This window comes from Lygodium microphyllum, chromosome 8 (assembly GCF_053477565.2).
Source record: "Lygodium microphyllum isolate KBCC chromosome 8, Lygodium_microphyllum_v1.1.10, whole genome shotgun sequence".
Lineage (NCBI taxonomy): Eukaryota > Viridiplantae > Streptophyta > Polypodiopsida > Schizaeales > Lygodiaceae > Lygodium > Lygodium microphyllum.
Genome location: NC_141142.1, coordinates 22,256,482 through 22,274,935, shown reverse-complemented (window position 1 = coordinate 22,274,935; position 18,454 = coordinate 22,256,482). Strand labels below are relative to the sequence as shown.

Here is an 18,454-nt window from a genome sequence, read left to right as displayed (position 1 = left end):
TCACAAGCAAGAACAAGGGAGGTAGATCATCTTTGAACTCAATGCCCTACCAAGTCAACTAGTTGAAATTTGAATGAAACTCACTCAAATGCGAGGATACACTAGTCCTTTCCTTCATGTAAAGGTCCATAAGCTATTTCAACCAATACATTTGTGATGCAGGACTTTACTTGTCATAAAGATTGCATATCTTTTCCCATAACTACCAAGCATTATCCTTAGGTGCAACAACATTGAAGTAAACTTGTCTAAACAATGATAGTATAAGGTTGGATTTACGTAGCTCATCCAACTTATCCCAATCATGATGGTCTATACCTTCGAACTCTACACTCTTGGTTTTCAATGGCCTAATCTGCTTCTTTTGAACCAATACATGCCATATCTATGTCTTCCAATAGGTGAAATTTGTGCCATCAAGCTTCTCAATTTTGAAAATATCACTACCATTCAAAGAATCGGCCATAATATACCAATGCAAAATCCAAGAGAATGGGCTGCTATAAATGTCTGCAAATCAATCCCTAAAACTTAGTCAAAACAAGGGTAAAACTAGATGGAATATTGAAGTATAGAGCTATCCACCAATTGTAACCAAATTACAATGTCTACTTTCCAAGTCAATGCTACAATGCTAAAATAAAGACAATAGTATATGTCAATCCAACTATGGGCAAATAGACAAGAAAGAAAGCTCTCAATGTTATAGATTTCCAAGTAGCAAAACCAAGATACAAAGAATACAACTAGCAATGACTAAGCATCAACCATCGGTACCAAAGACTCTCATAAACTCAAAGTATCAGTAAACCAGACATCCCATAAGCATACACATCACTAACAAATTGCTGACAGAGGTAAGTGGCATTTCCCAAAGCATACAAAATTAAATCAATCTATAAGTGGGAGTAACTACATCCAATAAAATACAAAAGACCATATACATGAACCAAGAGTCCCACTATCTCAAAGAACCAACCTTTGCCAAGTAAGTACTAGCATCTCCCAAAGAGAGAGACACCATTTTCAATCGTCACAATGTGTCACTACCCTTTCCTTATTCAATAAACATTGAATGAATACATAATAAAGTGACAAGTATGGGCGCCCATCGTCTACAATGTACAAGTGTGAGATCATGATGTGTAGTAAATATACGACAACATAAGTTCATGCACATTTATTCCCAAAAAAAAATCAAATTCGTATTTTTATCTTAGAAAGATATTGTGCTTTAGTGTTTAGCTAGATTAATGAAACTTCTATTGATTTGGTGGTGACAAAATCTTTTCTTTAAAGTGCTTCAAATCTATCCTTTTTTCAAATGGCTAGCTTGTAAGATTGTTCTATATAGAATGGCTAATCAAACAATCATGAGCATAACTTGGGTTATAACAAAGTCAATTACCATATACTAGCCAATGCACAAAAATTGATAATATGTGGTTTTGTTGGAGAATTAGTGTAAATATCATTGCACAGCAACTAGAATGAGATAAAGCAATGTCAACTAAACAACTCTTATTATTTACACAAGTTATTCAATTTGGATCTCAAAAGCATATGAAAACTATGAGTGTTGTGAAAAAAAAGGTCCAATATTCCACAACTAACGATTTTTATCATAACTAACATAATCGTTATATATGTAGGTAACAATTAAGAAGGTTATATTTATTTCACACTTTTGAGATAAAATTATGCCAAAATTAGTATAAGATTTATTCATTATTTCAAAGTAGATGAAATATTTATATTTGAAATAATCATAGAATAACTAAAATTGTGGCTTTTAGATACTAATGTGCTTTAATTTGATATGGTCTATGTTTGATTTGTTTTCAGAAGAGCTTATTTTTTTACTGGTCGAACCCTTGCTTTCTTTAGACTTGTCTCTTATTTGTACACAAGTAATGTAGCCTTTGAGTATACATGTAATTATGTCTTTAATATCATTTCATTTACTTTTTTGCTACATCTATTCTCACCACCAACATTAAAGTATAATGGACCAAGGTCAAAATCAATGGTAAGGACCAATGACACTTGCATGTACAACAAACGGTTCATGGATCCATTTGATTATTTGTGCCTTGCTTGTTTGATGAGCTTTAAGAATGTGCAAAGTCATTTTATCATGGAGAAAGCATTGTTGGGCTTCAATTTTGGTTTCTTTCTCAATGTGTATGGTTGGCAATACCTTCAAGGAGTAAAGCACACTCTTGAGGTATATTATATCTAGGGAGAAAACTCCTCCATGAAATTCCTCAAGGTTTCAACGATCAATGAAGTTGAAGCTGCTCCCATGGAAAGTTTAAATAGATGCTCATTAGTTTTCTTAAGTGAGAAAGTATGATAAAATCACATTTCTTGTATTTGATATATCATATGAAATAAGCTATGTTGGATTTTAAATTGAGAATATCTGGAATGTTATGAACTTATGAGGTTGACATTTCTAGAGGAAAAGCTCTAAGAAAAGTGTTAGAATCTAATTATGAAAATGCCAAAAGTATTTTTTTGAGGTATTTTACACATTGTAAGAAATTTACAATGTATTATCTTTGCCTTGTCTCAAATTGATAAAAGTAACTATATGAATTGTGTTCAGCATGGTTCACAATTGTGTTCTATTTAAGTTAACTGCTCGTGTGTGATTTTAAGATCAAGCTTTCTATCTAGACACTAGTGGCACTTGAGCTTTCACTTGTATAATTCTACAAACTTTGATTCTTCCTATAAGTTAGATATTCAACATTGTGGATAGATGGTTGTCCTTTATGGTAAAAGGACATTCAAAAGTTGAAAGGCCAAGATAGAGACTGAGCTAAAAATATCACACATCTAAATTTACAACATTGAAGTATAAAAGTTGTTTATATAACAACCTTCCACCATGACATTCCAATGTTGGAACTTCAACTTTGTTATAAAAGTATTTGAACTACCAATCACACTTATAGAATTTGCAAAATGAGGAAGCAAAAAAGAGCAATTTGATATGCATATGAAAATACGTGCTTCAATATGTTGGTTAACATCTTCAAAAGAGTTTGAATAAAAGTATATGTATACTCTTTGAGGTTAAGAGACATTTACTCTATACATTAGAACAACCAATTGAAGATGTTGATTTTATATATATATATATATATATAGCAAAATAATTTGCTTGAACTTAAGAGATTGATATATTTAACTAGCTTAAACTTTGAGAATAATTATATATTTGATTTGATGAATTGTCCCACATGAGATGTGTATCTTGGAGCAACTCTCGCAATGTGGGTTCATAGTTCTAAACATCAAAACATTGACTTCAACTTGATAAGAAGTGCAAGGAACTAGAGTTTTCAAGATTAAGACACACTTGATATATACATTGGAACCATGGCCCAAAAATATTGATTTAAAATGTGGCTTCATATCTCCAACAAGTGATTTAGGCATTGCGACATTGACTTATGCATCCAAGAGAGTGATTTGGGCTTTGAGACACTATGATTCATTTGTTGTATAATTTGGAATGATTTCTTGAAATGTAAAAGTGTAAGTCAATGTTTCAAAAGGTGTGAAAAGTAAATATCACCTCATATGAAATTAATAACAAACTTTAATCTTTAAGACATGTTTGTTGATCAAGAGTAAATGTGGAGAGGAGGAGGGGAGAAAGAATAATCATCTAATAAGAAGGGAATGGATGAGTGATTTTGGAGAGCGAGGTGGTTGTATAGATCATACTCAGCTAAATAATCATGGAGGCCAAGCTCATAGGGTTGGTTTGTGTGGTAATGGTGCTTCGATGATAGTGCCTTGCCAAAACCAAATAGGCTCACACGCTTGCAAAACGCTAGTGACAACAAAACTGCCTGCATCAATATTCATGAAAAATGTTACAATGTGCAAGTTTTCTCAACCTTTGTGCCATATTTAAATTCAATGACCCTAGACTTAGACATTTTATAGCATCGCAATAAATATGAGGGAACCAATACATTTAGCATTTAAAAGTATCACAATGAATTTTAGGAAACCAATACATATGCTTCCAACCATTATGATTTGTAAGTAACTTCCTAAATGTGTGTCAAATACAAGCACACTCACTTTACGAATTTAAATTTAACAACCTCATGGAGTGCATTTGAAGGAAAACAACACAAAAATATTGCAATCTTCACCATTTGAAAGTTTTGTCCTAGATTGTTGACAACGAAAACCCTTCACTCTTGATGAATTGAGAATTCTTTCCTAGAATTTAATGGAAATTATACATAATCATCCTTATTTGAGAACATTTAAAAGGAAAACATTGTGGGCAACCAAACCAAAAACCTTGCACTTTGAAAATTTGCTAATTTTCTTCTAAATTTTATAGATGTCTTGCCGTATAACTAAAATGACTCACTAGCACCTTCAACCTCATTAACTTGCAACTTTTATTTAGAACTTCATATTTATTTATTTAATATTTAACCACAAACAACAACCCTTAATTTTGAACTTTTAAAACCTCAATTTTCAATTAATACTAGCCTGCATGCCCGAAGAGTAGTGGAACAAAGGGCCTTCGTGGGCAGTTGCCCAATCCTCAAGTCTACCACCACCGTCCACAAATCTCTTCAATGAATAGTACTTCACCATTCGTGTAGCCAAGGCATCCAAACTTGGATTTGTGGTGAGTATTGGGGATGATGATAGCCTTGAGCATGCCTCTATATCTAAGATGTGTGCCACTTGGCACACATATGCCACCACGGGCACATCATGACCATAGGCTTGGTTGCATGTGCATCGATTCCTGCCCAAGCATGCTCGTAGCACATTGCTATTCATGAAGGAAATGGTTGTCTTGTTGCCCACCTGTGTTCCACATTCAAATTTCCAAGTGAGATTGTAGTCCATAAGATTGAAAACATACAAATTGTATCATCACCATCCCGAAATTCACTATTATTACTAGTGTTGTTTTTGGTAGTAACAATTATTTTATAGAATTATCATTAGATCTTCACAATGCTACCTTCTTCATGAATAAACGCTAAGCATGTCTAGGGTAGGGTGACAAATTGTGTGACTTTATATGCTATTATACATGACCACACACAACAATGTTTTACGATTTAGAGTATATGATGAAAAAAATCCATAATATATTGGCCTAAATTGTTAATTTGATATTTATTATGATTCTAAAGAATTACCTATTTTTTACTTCTTGAAGTTTTAGAGGTCCAAAGGGAATTCTCTAGGTTTGCCAACTTTGAAGGGACTAAGGTGTAAGCCTAGTAGTAAAATGATTTACTTATTTGTTTTGATGAGGTTTTGATACAATCATGATGTTTCACATAGACCTTTTTCAACATTAAATAATGAAGTTTTAGAGGCCCATTTGATATTTTCCATGTTTGCTAGCTTCTAAGAGACTAATGTGAATGCCTAGAAAGAACTATCAAATACTAGAATTGAAAGAAAAGGTAAAAGCCTAGGAACAATTAGGTTGCCACTAAATTTTATGTGCTCCTTTGACATTTTGGAAGGGTGGCTTACTACCACATCATTTTCTTCCATACTCATCAAACTTAGGACCTTGGTGTGGTGACTTAGCACAAAATGTGACAACTAGTTGTACACATTATGGATAGAGTGGTAAATCGGTGGGTTACACTCACTCCCAAATCTCATGTTTCAAAGATTTGATTCAAACACTCTCAGTTATCTTCTTGTGATAAGTAAAAAACCATTAATATCCTTCACCAATTATAGATCTATATTGATCCAACATATTAAATGAAGAACTAGATTAGGCCAAAGTCATAAGTCGAATCTCAAATCCACCTGGAAAAACAAAAGAACTAACACAATTATCATTGCTAACATCAAATATAGGATGATCAAAGGAAAAAAAACTTTGATGGAGGGAATGAATGTACGTGAGAAGTCTGTTGGGCACTGATTCTCTTTCCCATTAAGTAGCACCAACTATTACTCATTGGTTTGCCTCACTTGAAAAGGGAAATGGACTAAACCTTTTATATGATTTGGACTTATAAATAGAGCCTCTTTTTGGCACATGTCTACAAAGTTTCTTGCTCATCCCTAAAGGAAACTGTGAATAGTGATTGAAAAAAAAAACCTTCAATAACAACATGCTAAGGTAGAGATGGGAGTATTAGAAAGAGATCAAGTGGTGGGAAACCTATGTTGCTTTGGGAAAAACCTATTGTATGCCTGCCCAATGGCAAGAATACCTATGCCACTTAGCACTCTCTTGTTTTGCATGCAGCTAAACAAGAGAAAGGAAAGGTTTTCCTTTTTTTATGAGGGGGTTGCTTTATGGCCCAAAAGCAAATAATGGCAAAATGAAAGCAGAGTCATATGCATACCATGCCAGAGCTAAGAAGGTCAACATTGAAGCTATTTTTCATGCCTTGGTGTTGAAATTTCCACAATATGGCTAAAGCCAAATGCTTTACTAGAAGTATAATAAAACTGTATTCAAATTTATTTTACATATTTTCCAATTGAAACTATTTGATCTAGATTTTGAATTTGAAATTGTTGGCGCCTACTTTTCTTTTGTGGGGAAAGTTCCTATTGAGGAAGAGTTCTCAAAGTGGTTCAGCAACACATACTATGTGCACTATGACTTTTGATATTATAGGTTTATTGAAAGTATTTTATAGTTAATGGTGGCATCATCTATGAAGAGAGATTAGATTTTTTTCATGTTAATTTGGGTTAAAAGGGAACTTTGTTAATGTTTGCCTATGGTCTTTGTTAATGTTTGCCTATGGTCCATAGGCTTCTACCAAATCGATGTAGTAGAATCAAAATGCCTTGCATAGATCTCATTCTCTAGACTTCATGTAGTGTTCAGACTAGATGATAAAGCTCTTGAGAGTGCTATGGGAAAGGTACTCTATGTTCTGTCTATGTCTACCAACTCTAAAGGTGAACGTAGGTTGTGTATCTTATGGGTTAGATGAGTGGAATTGCCAAAAGTTCTAGACATTGAAGATGCTAGGGGTTTGGAGGTGGTATGTGGCATCCAATTCTCCTCTTTTTTGGATGCCTACTATCTTTACCATGAGTTAGGGCACTTTGCAAGCCAACATCCCAAGAAGACAATGAAGAAAATGGCAAGAAGTTTCTTGATTCATAAGTCAAGGAGGTTCTTGAGAGTAGTGCACATGTTGGCCCTAAGCCTCTATTGATGCCTCTTGTTATATTGGGAATGCATTGGAGTAGCTCTACAAGATATCCCCCTAATGGGCACCCCAAAGACCAATTTGGACAAGACACTAGATATTTAGAAATCAACCAAGCCATAAGTCACTTATAGAGGACCTCCTAAAGAAAAGAATAGCATAGAAGTCCACAAAGGAAATGTTGGTTTGGGTTCCATCAAGCAAGGTTATAAAATGAACAAGGGGAAAGATAAAGCTTATCCTAAACATCAATTAAAATGTTTGCAAGAAATAGGGAGGTGTTCACAGACCTTTATGCACCCTTGGTAATCTTCCTATTGAGATGCGATCACAATCCTTGCATGATCAAATTTTTAAAAAATTACCTTAATGTCATAGAACATTAAAGATATGTGCTCTAGAAAAGAGAAAAATGGGTGAATAAGAAGGATAGGTAGATGAAATACTTAGTGGAGTGATTAGAAAAGTGAAACCCTCAGTGTCAACACTGTAAGAGGCCAATTTAGGAAGCTCAGGGGATCTTTCCTTGCCCAATGGGCATGCTACCTTGTTGAGGCCTTAAAAAAAATATGACACTAGCGCAATAGCAGAGAACTCCATGTCCCCAAAATCGATGCTCAATGATGGGGAAGGTAGTAATGTAGATGTTTCCAAATTTGATGGTCAATTATAGGGAAGGTAGTGATGTACATGCTTGAATCAATGTACAGGGCTAAGAGGTAGATTTCATTTCCATTTATGCTCCAATGATCTCAATTAGGAGAAAGTAGTGGATGACAAAAGATCAAAAGCAAGAATACAATGCTAATCATTAACTAGAACATGATAGAATAGTAGCCCCTCCTGTCTTTAACCTCAAGTTGCATGATCAATATCAAAAAGGATGCAAGGGGTATACCATGGATTGGAGTAATAGCTAGTTGATGTTGCTAGGGTGGCCAAAAGGGAAAGGGTGACACAGTTCATGTGGCACAATTGACATGTAGATCAAATATGGTAGGCAGCTCAATGTGCAGAAGGGCAGTGAATCCACATGGATTTAAGATACGAGGTAGTGGACGCACCTGCATATTTTGATCATTCTATGATTATGATTATCTTTAGGATTTATTATGTGAGGAGAATCATGTAAGACATCTAGTATTTAAGATAAACACCTCCTTTCTTAAGAAACATTGTTTCCCCCCAATGCTATTAAAAAAGCTTGGAATAGTGTGGCATGGATGTTGATAATTCTTTGTATAAGTGGGGAGTGCACATTGATGTTGTTACTATCGCTACATAGAATTATGGGAATCATAAAGCTTTCACATAGAGGAGGCAATATGATTCACTTTCAATATGTTGAACCGATCTCCTTTATACTCTTCTTCTCACTCTTGGAAAAGGCATTCTACTTTGTCTAATTCAAGACATTGAAGGCTAGGTTAAGGCTTGGAGGAGCATCAAATTGTAGGTGCTAAGACTCAATTAAGAGCTTGATTAAGAGCCAAGTTGAATGTAGATTTTGGAGCTCTTAATTAGTCTTTTTTGAGCTCTCCAAAGGTGAAACAACATAAAGAAACTCTAATTATCATTGAGGATGCAAAAGGTAATATATGGGCTAATGATGAAGCTCTTATAGAAGCCTTTCAAAACCCACTATAGGCTATCATAGAGAGTAAGCATCAATGTGTGCTGATAATTGTAAACAAAGAGCCCTCTAGTTTCTTAAGCATGCTTGTTTTAAACTTAGAGGGTTCACTATATGTATATCCTCTATATCACATGCGTTCAAGGCCTATTTATAAATATCCTTATTTGTGAAATTTTCCTGAACAAAACACAACTCTTTTCTATTCAATCTATAAATAATCCCTTTATATTACACCCTTCTATATGTAAAAAATGGTATTTCAAAAATACCTTATTTTGAACCCCTGTGATGCACATATATATTCATAAGTGGCCTCCTCGAGGTTTTAAAGATTGAAAAAGATATGGATCTTATGTTGGAAAGACAATTATCTGTCTTAGAAAACACCTTGACAAGTTGTGTATGGTTTACTAATAAGGATGGCAATGGCAATGGCTTCCTTAGCAAAGTCCTATGGAGCAACCTTTTCTAACCATTATGTACCACTTATCGACGAAGAGCCTAAGCTCTCTCACTCATTTTTATAAAAAGGGGATTTGAACAAGGATTCATGTCCGAGATGCAACGTCAGTGGAGTTCAAGCTCAAACCCTAAGTCTATAGTTTATTTTGGCAATAGATTAAGTGCTCTATGTGCAAAGGGTTATTTGCCATACTAAAGTTGGTTGGCCTTCTTCTAATACAATTTAGGATAGAAGCATTACAAAAAAATAATCTCACTGTAAATTTAAGTCTCTTGCCTTCATAAAAGAGGAGCAAGATCTTGAAGGCACTCATGCAAGTTGGATGAGAAGTCTTAAGAGAGTTGGAAACAAAAGGAACATAGAGGTTTCTTAAAGGCCTAGAAGAAGAGATTAAAGCATGCTTGGGTGGAGAATCTTTCATGGGATAAATGTTTTGCTCTGCCAAGTGATCATTGATAAATTGCCCACCAACTAACTACCCTACAAGTTTAGAGATATTTCTCTAAAGTTTCTATTTTGCTAGAGAGAGAATGAAGTTTGCAACATGTTTTATGGAGTAATTATAAGGAAGTGAGGATGCTAAAATATCAAACTATGATAGTCATGAAAGGAGCAGTGCTTCATTATATAGTTCCATGGAAATATGCCCCATTAGAAGATGATAGTAACTTCAATGATGAATCATAAGAAAATGGTACATACTTAGATCATTAACCATTTGTAGAATTTGGATTGGGAGAACAATATACTTTTTTGTAGAACCTTTATGTAGAGCTTCCATAGTCCAATTCTATAGAGAGTGTGGTGAAGGAAGCTAATGCTATGATGGGTAGACTAGCTAATAGTTATCCAACTTTTAAAATGACAGCTAAGCTATTTAGCAAAGATGGTTGACCCTCTTGAGGGTTAATCTACATATTTATCTTTTGGAAACCCAAGATTTATTTACTATCTTAATTTTAAAATAACAAGAAGCTACCCTATCTACTCAACCTTAAGTCCATAGGTGCTAATAGTGGACTCCTACATGGAGGCAAGGTTATTCATTTTGCTTATCTTGATGTAATAAAATTGCAACAGAAAAAGGAGATAAAACTATAGGGTAGTTAGAGACTAATCTTCTTAGTAGCCAACCTTTTGCGCAAGTGCTAATAAATGTACTAAGATTTATCATTTGCATAATGTAATGAACTTGCTCGTACTATATTAGAATCACAAATGTCTATGGGCATCCATCTAGTGAAAAAATTGCTATCTATTAGAACCTCAAAAGTATACAAAGGTATATGGGCATGACTACCATCTAGTAATGTGAATTTTATTAAGATTAAAAAGCATGCCCTTGTGAATTTCACCCACCTTTCTCACATGTACCCTATTGTTCCTTAGGAAGGAGTAAGAGTGGAAACTTTTTTAAAAAAATAAATGTGAAAAATCTATGAACTAATAAGAACTAGCATACAAAATCTATGAACTAATAAGAACTAGCATACTCTAATGAAGTCATTCAAAAATGCAAAGCCTCATTTTCCATGTTAACATGTGAGTGTATAAAAGAGTGGTGTGACTATGAAGTCAAATACACTACACCCTCATTGATTCTATATGCATATCTAACAACCACCTCTTATGTGACTAACAATCTATCAGACTATCTACAAAGAAATGCTTAAGCATCTTGAAGATTAAGAATTAAAAAATAAGCAACAACATATTAATTTCAATGACATACATATGGATAGATGGGAACTAAAAAAAATTGTTCTTTTTGAGCTCCTCATATATGTGAACATTTATGTTTATGTATGATTCAATAGGCACCATAAAACACATTCCTTTGCAAGGTAGTTATAGCATCCCTATTTGACATAGTAGGCCTTAACAAAACTCCAAGTTGGGGGAGTCCATGTTGTAGATCAACATCATTATTGCTCTAGTGTCATAGAAAGTTGGTGAGCCTATGGTTAAAGGTCAATTATGTTCTTATGTATGTTATAAAGAGACTACCATATTACTTCGGCCTTGAGATGCAAAGTGAGTTGCTTAGATTTGGGCCCCTTTTCCTATGCATTCTAGAGGTTTAGCAAAATTAGCATCCAAACATCAATTCAAAGATAGTTTCTCTTGCTTGTGTCCATATGACACCAGATATATCAAAAACATATCTTCTATAGCGGGATGGTTGGTACAGGAAGCCTTGGGGGGTTCACTATATGTATATCCTCTATATCATGTATGTTCAAGGCCTCTTTAAAAGCACCCTTACATGCAATTTTTCTTGAATAAAACACAACCATCTTCTATTCAATTTGTAAATAATCCCTTTATATGGCACGCTTTTGTATGTAAAAATATATAAAAATGGTATTTACAAAATCCTTTATGTGGAATCCATATGATACACATATATATCTATGAGTGACCCCTTGAGAGAAAGCCTTTCTCATCAAGGTACTGTAGCTTAAGGTTGAGGTATGTACTTGTCATCAAGGCACAAGAGAATTCATCTTTACATACTCTTTACAGTTTAAATTTGGATTGAAAAGACTTTCAAAGATTCCATTAAATGTTTTCTCTATAGTTTTGTGGTACATTTTAGGAACAACATGGTTTGGATTCCTTCTGAGTAGTAGGAGTTTACCTTCCCTGGGGAGGGGGTGGGGTCACTAAAAAATATGTAAGTCTATTAAGCGGATTTAAAAGAAAGGATTTTTAAATTCTCTTCTTTTAAATATTTGTTATATACATAAAGGTGTCGCTAAGGAGGTATTCATAGATTGAATAGAAGAAGGATCTGCCTTATTCATGAAAACTTCATAGGCGTAGATAAGGGGTTTTTCTAATAGGCATTCAATGCACATGATAGGGACGGTTTACATAAAGTGAACCCCTCAAGGAGTTTACCAAACAATTCTATGCTACCTCCCATAAAACATGTGGTTTAGTCTACTTCATACTTAGAAAAGTCGTTTATTAAGTTTGGGTTGGTTCACAAGCTAAGTATGACTAGATTCTATGTTGCTCTATTGTTTTAAACAAAACGTAGTTCATTGGCTTCCATGCTAGTTGGAATCTCACTTGAAGATGTCACCCTATCAAGATTTCTTGTGGGTTTCAATCCCTAGCTAAATCTTAGATAATGACACATGTTGTTTGAGGTAGAGGCTACATCTAGCTTATGGGACAATGCAATTGATGTGTCCCCTTATCATTTATAATGAAGGGGAAAGAGAATGATACATTTTGTGGAAATTTAAAGTAAAGACACAATAAGTCTTAGAATTGCATGATAACTAGGATTTTTAAATTATATGTGATGTTGTGTTCTAACCATTCCTTGATGCATGTTGTGCATGCAACAAGAATGTTGACTTTTTGAGGCATTGTTCTTAAGGAAAGGAGAGAAAAAAAAGGATGAAGTTTAGAGTGTCATATCTCAACCCAAATTACCTTAAATGTAAAGTTGGATGAGCTCACTATGATGGGTGGAAATACAAAAAGGGCACATCATGCTTTTGCAAGATAAGGTTAATATCCCAAAAGGGGTTGCTTTGGTGTTACTAACAAAGAAAAAATTCATCTTATGGAAGGTGTGAGATTCATGCTTGCATCTCTACATGGTGAGTTCGAAGAAAAAAACCATGCATTTATATTTAAAGTCTCTCTTATGAATTTGGTTATAAAGAATCAAAGTTTCACAAAAAATGTATGCATGTTGGAATCTTTGGTTACTAAAACATAAGTGTTTGTCAATCAAATAGTTGAAGAACTAAACATGATGACATTGCATTTCAAGAGGTTGCATTGCAAGAGGTCAAGTGTGGGTTGGATTCATGTGATCCTTACATGTAGGGCTTGATACATTTGTGGATACCCCTTGTAGTGTAGCTTGGGTGGTCTACGCAAAAAGTAACCTCATTTCTTTTATTTTGGCTAAAGTGTCCCAACTAAAGCAATTTGGTTTTGTCCACAAGAAATAGATACATGAGGCCATTCTTAACTTAATATTATTCGTTGGTCATTTATGATCATGCAAAACAAGACATGGGGAGTAGGGATTTCCTTCTTCCTACCCTTCAAAGAATGGGCTTTGGACAAGCGTTTTGCCACATTGTTGATGCTCTACTCATCACCAATGCTTTAGCCAAGGTGTGCCTAAGTGGCTATGTTCAAGCGTCCTTTGGCTTGAGACAATCAATTCGGATGTCCTATAACATCTTTATTGTTTGACAAGGTCAATTAGGTCAAGATACCTATTAGAGAGGCAAATGTATAAAAGGATTTCTAGAGACAACATTCTCTATAAAGTACAAGGTGAAGCTAAACCATACACAATGTGATAGATCCTTGGAAAAGAGTTTACAACTAATTAGGGTTAACTTGCATGATTGTATTTTTGGGCAACAAGTTCTAATTGTAGATACGTGTAGGATGTTTTGCTAGTGAATACTAGAAATTTAGTTGGTTTTGAATCTCCTTTATATTTTCGAGGAACCTTGTTGAGGCCGTGTTGACCACTTTAAGAAATAGTTCCCAACTTCCCAAAATCTCCTTGTTTGAGCTTGGACTCAAATTTCAGCATGATTGCCTTCGAAAGGATGCATGTTTTTCCTAGTAACTCATATTTCACCTTGTGGCTTGTAGCAAAAGACAAGACATGTGAAGAATGCTGTAGATAAATGCAGATCTTAGTGGCATGTCACCTTGTTTTGAATGACTTCATCTTGCTTAATATGAGTAAAACTAAGAGGACTCATGTCAAACCCAATTGCAAAGGATATATCAATAGTAAGAATTATCTACAACATCAGCAATGATGAATGATAGGAAATCATAAATCTTATCCCTTCAAAAAGTGAAAGAATTGTAGCTATATTAGACTTTTAAAAGGCTATTGTGGGTTGTCTTAAAAGATGCCAGCTTTCTATTTTAGGCCTTAAAGATGAATTCTTGTTAGAACCAACAAGTGATCCATTGGAGAAAGTGGGCAAGAGCACATTGGCATTTTTTCTTCACAAAGTTAGGATAGCTTGCAAGCTGAACAAATAATGGAGCTTGATTATGCTAGGACCCTCTTCATCAATGACCCTACTAAGGAGGATTATCAATCAAGTATTTGAGTGGGCAAGAGCCTAAACATACAATGTAAACATGGGTGTATGCACCTAGAATACTTGAGCCCACAACCTCAAGGCCAAGAGCTATCCATGGGCTGGTCATACAAGCAAGACTTGAACCCACAAACCTCGTGATGATGATGAGCCCAAGTGCTAACCGCTAGGCGATCATCTTTGGGACACAACCAATAAGGTTGCAATATTTCCAAGCTCAAAGAGCAAATTCCGACAGAATCATCGTGAGGGATGTGAAATGTCTTGTAAGACAAGGCATGCCTGAGTGGTGTCTCACCTTGATGTTTTTAAGGATTACTATGAAACTAAGAAAATTCATTAACTACAATCAATGGAATGCAGGGAGGACGAGATAACAACAGTACCTGTGGCTCGAACCCTGACGTCCTGGCGTTGTTGAGGCGCATCACCATCTCATGGCTATCAATGAGGCCGCCATAGCTACGGTTGAGCAGGATGCCACTGTTCCCCACAACGGCGCAGCTCTCATATAATTTCCCTGATTGGTCATTGTCCCCATTATTGCTGCTGTAAAACTGGTCTACGGGAGCTTTCACAGCCGTCAGAACAGAGCTCATGACTCCCGCAACATGATGATGATGATGTGATCTCGGCCTGCTGTACTCTTGCAAGCTATTCCGGAATCGCCTCCATACCTGTACTACAGTATCATAATCCTGATCAAGATTAATTCTGTCATCAACCATGTCGGAATGTGATGATGATCTCGTCCGTGATTTCGTCATGAAGGATATCAGACTGCGCATCGTCGGCGTCCATACATTGATACCGGCCCTCGCCAGCTGTGCCGCCACCCTTTGCCTCGTCTCTGATTCGGACTCACGGCCGCCCCAGCTGCTGATGATCATCCCTAGCACCCGACTCCATAGCCTGCCTATGAAGCTGCTAGTGTGCGCATCAATAGCATATTCAGTCCCGGTGAAGCACTCGAGCAGCAGCGTTGCCTGCTTTGCCATCTCCTCTGTCCCCTCATCGATCTCTGCCATCCGTATGAGCGTCTGGTTAAATGCGCTGATATGCAGATATTGATCATGATCATCTGCGCCGCCATCGCTGATACTCGATACTACGTCCAGTGGCCGGCTATGGTTGATTATTTCCTCCTCCTGCAGGCGGCCGTCGGCGAGAAATTGGCGACGTGCTTGCAGCTGGAAGACGCTGGGACGGACGACAGAGGAGGATGACGCTGCGGACGGATATAGCAGCTGTGTGCCGGCAGCTATGGCGGATGAGCTGCAGCTGGTGTAATGATAGCTGCAAGGGGCGAGAGAGACGAGGGAGATTAAGATGAGCGAGAGGGAGAGGAAGAGTAGGCAGAAGAGAGCGAGAGGGCGTGTGCTGCAGCCGCACAAGAGGGAGACAAGATGAACAGTTGAATGTCTCAAACGGGTAGTCACCACCATAGTTGGAGGGCTCCTCCTCTCTTGTAGATACCTGAGTTGGGATTCAAAGAGTCTCTCTGCATATGATGCATTATGTTCAGCCGCTTTTTAATATGCACTCGTAATGGAAACTCTTGTTGAAACTATGAGAGCCTTTCTAACAGAGCTTTTCAAGGTTGTGGAGAGAATATGAGCGTGTGACTGTGCAGTGTGATGTGTGCAGGTAGCCTGTAGGATGTTAAACTGAGATTAAAATGATCACTGAAAGGTCTTACACGTTATAAAAAGCCTTGATGTAAGCCCTTGGAGTTAGGGTAAGCATGATCATTGAAAGATCTTACACGTTAGAAGACATGATTGTGCTTAGTGGTACCATCTATCTAAAGATGGCTACTAGTTTGCCATTCAAGTGTGTACTCGAGGCGCTTGGGTGCTTTCTGCCCACTTCTCTCCCCCTTTCCATCATATGCCTTGGATGCTAAGTAGAATGATGTTGGGTGGAAACTTTTTGGCTTTCTGCTCTACAACTCTATTCAATCTTGTTTACATTTCCTGATTATTTCAGAGCCCCGAAGGCTAAAATTTACTTCCCTTCTCCCACATGCAAAGGGAAACCGAGTCAAAAAGAGGAGAGTCGTCAGCGGTCACATTTCCTACAAGGGAGAGAGTCCAATCATTCACCTAACGAGAGGCAAGCGGCAGTTGAGAAGGAAGTCTTGCTTGAAGCTTGACCGACCCACAAAAACAAAGTCCCACAAGGAAGAAGGGGGTTCAATGTCAATAACGATTCAACCACATAATTTCTTTTAAAAATGCAACCATGAATAGTGCGCAATTTTCTTGCAAAACGTTTACCGGAACGTGCATACAAGGGAGTTCTTGGCTTATCTATCCCATCTGCTACATTCTCCATCAGCCCATCAGAGATACCCATTACCCGTTATCCAAGGAAGAGCGAGCATCGAAATATTAATCGATTTATCCAAGGAAGAGCGAGCATCAAAATATTAAAAGATTGATGGACGATTGCTCCGGTTCTTACTCTACATCATTGAATATATTAGCAGGGAGAAGACAACATGTGGGAACCAAAAGAAGCCGCTGAGCAGTCGATCTGCTGTCTCGGGTGTGCGCGCTAATAATAAGAGGGTTGTTGACAACGCCCTTCCCCGGTGTCGCCTCCCTACTCTTGTAGGCGACAACCCCGCGCCCCTCGCTCTTCTTCTTCGACCCTTCCCCGGTGCCGCCTTCCCCCCCCCCCCCCCGTCACGTAGGCTACACTCCCCGCGCTTCTTCTTTGAAGAAATAAATTAATGAAGCCGGCCCTGGATGATGCCCACATGGGTTTACAATTACACATAATACAAAAAGAAAGCTGCCCCGAATGAAGCCCCGCCTAGTCAAAACCTTTCTGCACACATGGGTTTTTATCCCCCCCGCGGCCCCCACCTTTGACAACCTGGATCCACGTTTTCAAGACCATGGCATCGGTCGTATCAAAAGGCCCTACATCTCGTCTCCTCCCAGGTTATACCTGCGCACACATTCAAGTTTTGTAGCGTTTTCCGATACATCGCAATGCTCGGTCCTAGATCAGAGCCCATGCTTGGCACTCACTACCTTAGAGCTCCATGGCCGGATAGGTTGGTTAACTTGGCTGGCAAATGCGAGTGGCATTGGCATTGGCATATGTATTATGTAAGTGTGTTAACACGTGCAGTAGAATAAGGCCCCATGCAAGTCAAGTCCACCTGAGCAGGTGACACTTATCACCAGAAGTTTTTGCAGCCACGTGCTGGTCCATACAAGAGTGGACTCTGTGGAACATTGAACGAGGCAAAGAGAGAGAATATCACAATTGTGAAATGAATAGCAAATCTTTCATCCACATACATGGACTTTGACAAGTGATGTGAGTACCCTTGTTTTTTAGGGGGCTCTATCGCTTCCCAAGGGTCCCATAGATCATGGAGTTTGTCTTCTAAATGCCTTCCAAGTTCCATGCACAACATTACTTTTACTACGTGGACTCATGCAAGTTGAATCAATCAGTTTTGGTCCTTCCTTTTACAACTCCATGATGTTGGTCCATATAGGAGTGGCCTCTATGGAACATTGAATAAGGGAAAGAGAGAAACTATCACAATTGTGAAATGAATGGCAAATCTTTCATCCACATAGATGGACTTTGCCAAGCGATTTAAGTACCCTTGCTTTTTAGGGTGCTTTATTCACTCCGAGGAGTCCCATAGATCATGGAGTTTGTCTTCTGAATACCTTCCATGCGTTCTACTATGTGCACTCACACTAGTTGAATCAACTGGGATTGATCCATGCTTTTATAGCTCCATGAGTTTTACTAACTTAACTTGCTAAACAATTAGTGTTGTATCCAAATGTGCAACTTCACCTATGCATATACGGATGTGCAAATACACACATCCACACGTATATTCAAGCATGCATGTGTACAAATGCATGCATGTGCACATGGCACACACATTGCATAATCTCTTCTTTTGTAGCTTTCCATGCTTTATCATTCTCAATAAAATCTTTGATTTTGACATATCATGGGACTTCATGAAATGAATTTCTACTTTATAATA

At 37.2% G+C, this 18,454-nt stretch overlaps 1 protein-coding gene across 3 annotated transcripts; it reads right to left on the bottom strand.

Annotated features, from left to right (window-relative positions):
* Positions 1-3,401: 3,401 nt before the first annotated feature.
* LOC148032050 (beta-1,6-galactosyltransferase GALT29A-like) lies at positions 3,402-16,965 on the bottom strand. Of its 3 annotated transcripts, XM_087682667.1 has the most exons (4): positions 16,701-16,956; positions 14,808-15,922; positions 4,533-4,863; positions 3,404-3,865 (listed from the first exon to the last, which is right to left on the bottom strand). In XM_087682667.1, the coding sequence occupies exons 1-4, from the start codon at positions 16,777-16,779 to the stop codon at positions 3,639-3,641; spliced, it is 1,752 nt and encodes a 583-aa protein (XP_087538793.1). In that variant the 5' UTR covers positions 16,780-16,956; the 3' UTR covers positions 3,404-3,638. The 3 variants fall into 3 exon arrangements, with proteins under 3 accessions (XP_087538795.1, XP_087538793.1, XP_087538794.1); XM_087682669.1 differs by lacking the exon at positions 4,533-4,863 and having other exon boundaries at positions 3,402-3,869; positions 16,701-16,965; XM_087682668.1 differs by lacking the exon at positions 16,701-16,956 and having other exon boundaries at positions 3,405-3,865; positions 14,808-16,671.
* Between the last annotated feature and the right edge of the window lie 1,489 nt (positions 16,966-18,454).

Excerpts from the sequence above, each read along its gene's own strand:
- LOC148032050 (XM_087682667.1), bottom strand. The coding sequence starts at position 16,779 with ATGGGTATCTCTGATGGGCTGATGGAGAATGTAGCAGATGGGATAGAT. Across the intron at positions 15,923-16,700 it reads TCCCTTGTATGCACGTTCCG|AGAGACTCTTTGAATCCCAA; the intron begins GTAAACGTTTTG and ends CATCATATGCAG. Across the intron at positions 3,866-4,532 it reads CTCTTCGGGCATGCAGGCTA|TTTTGTTGTCACTAGCGTTT; the intron begins GTATTAATTGAA and ends TGATGCAGGCAG.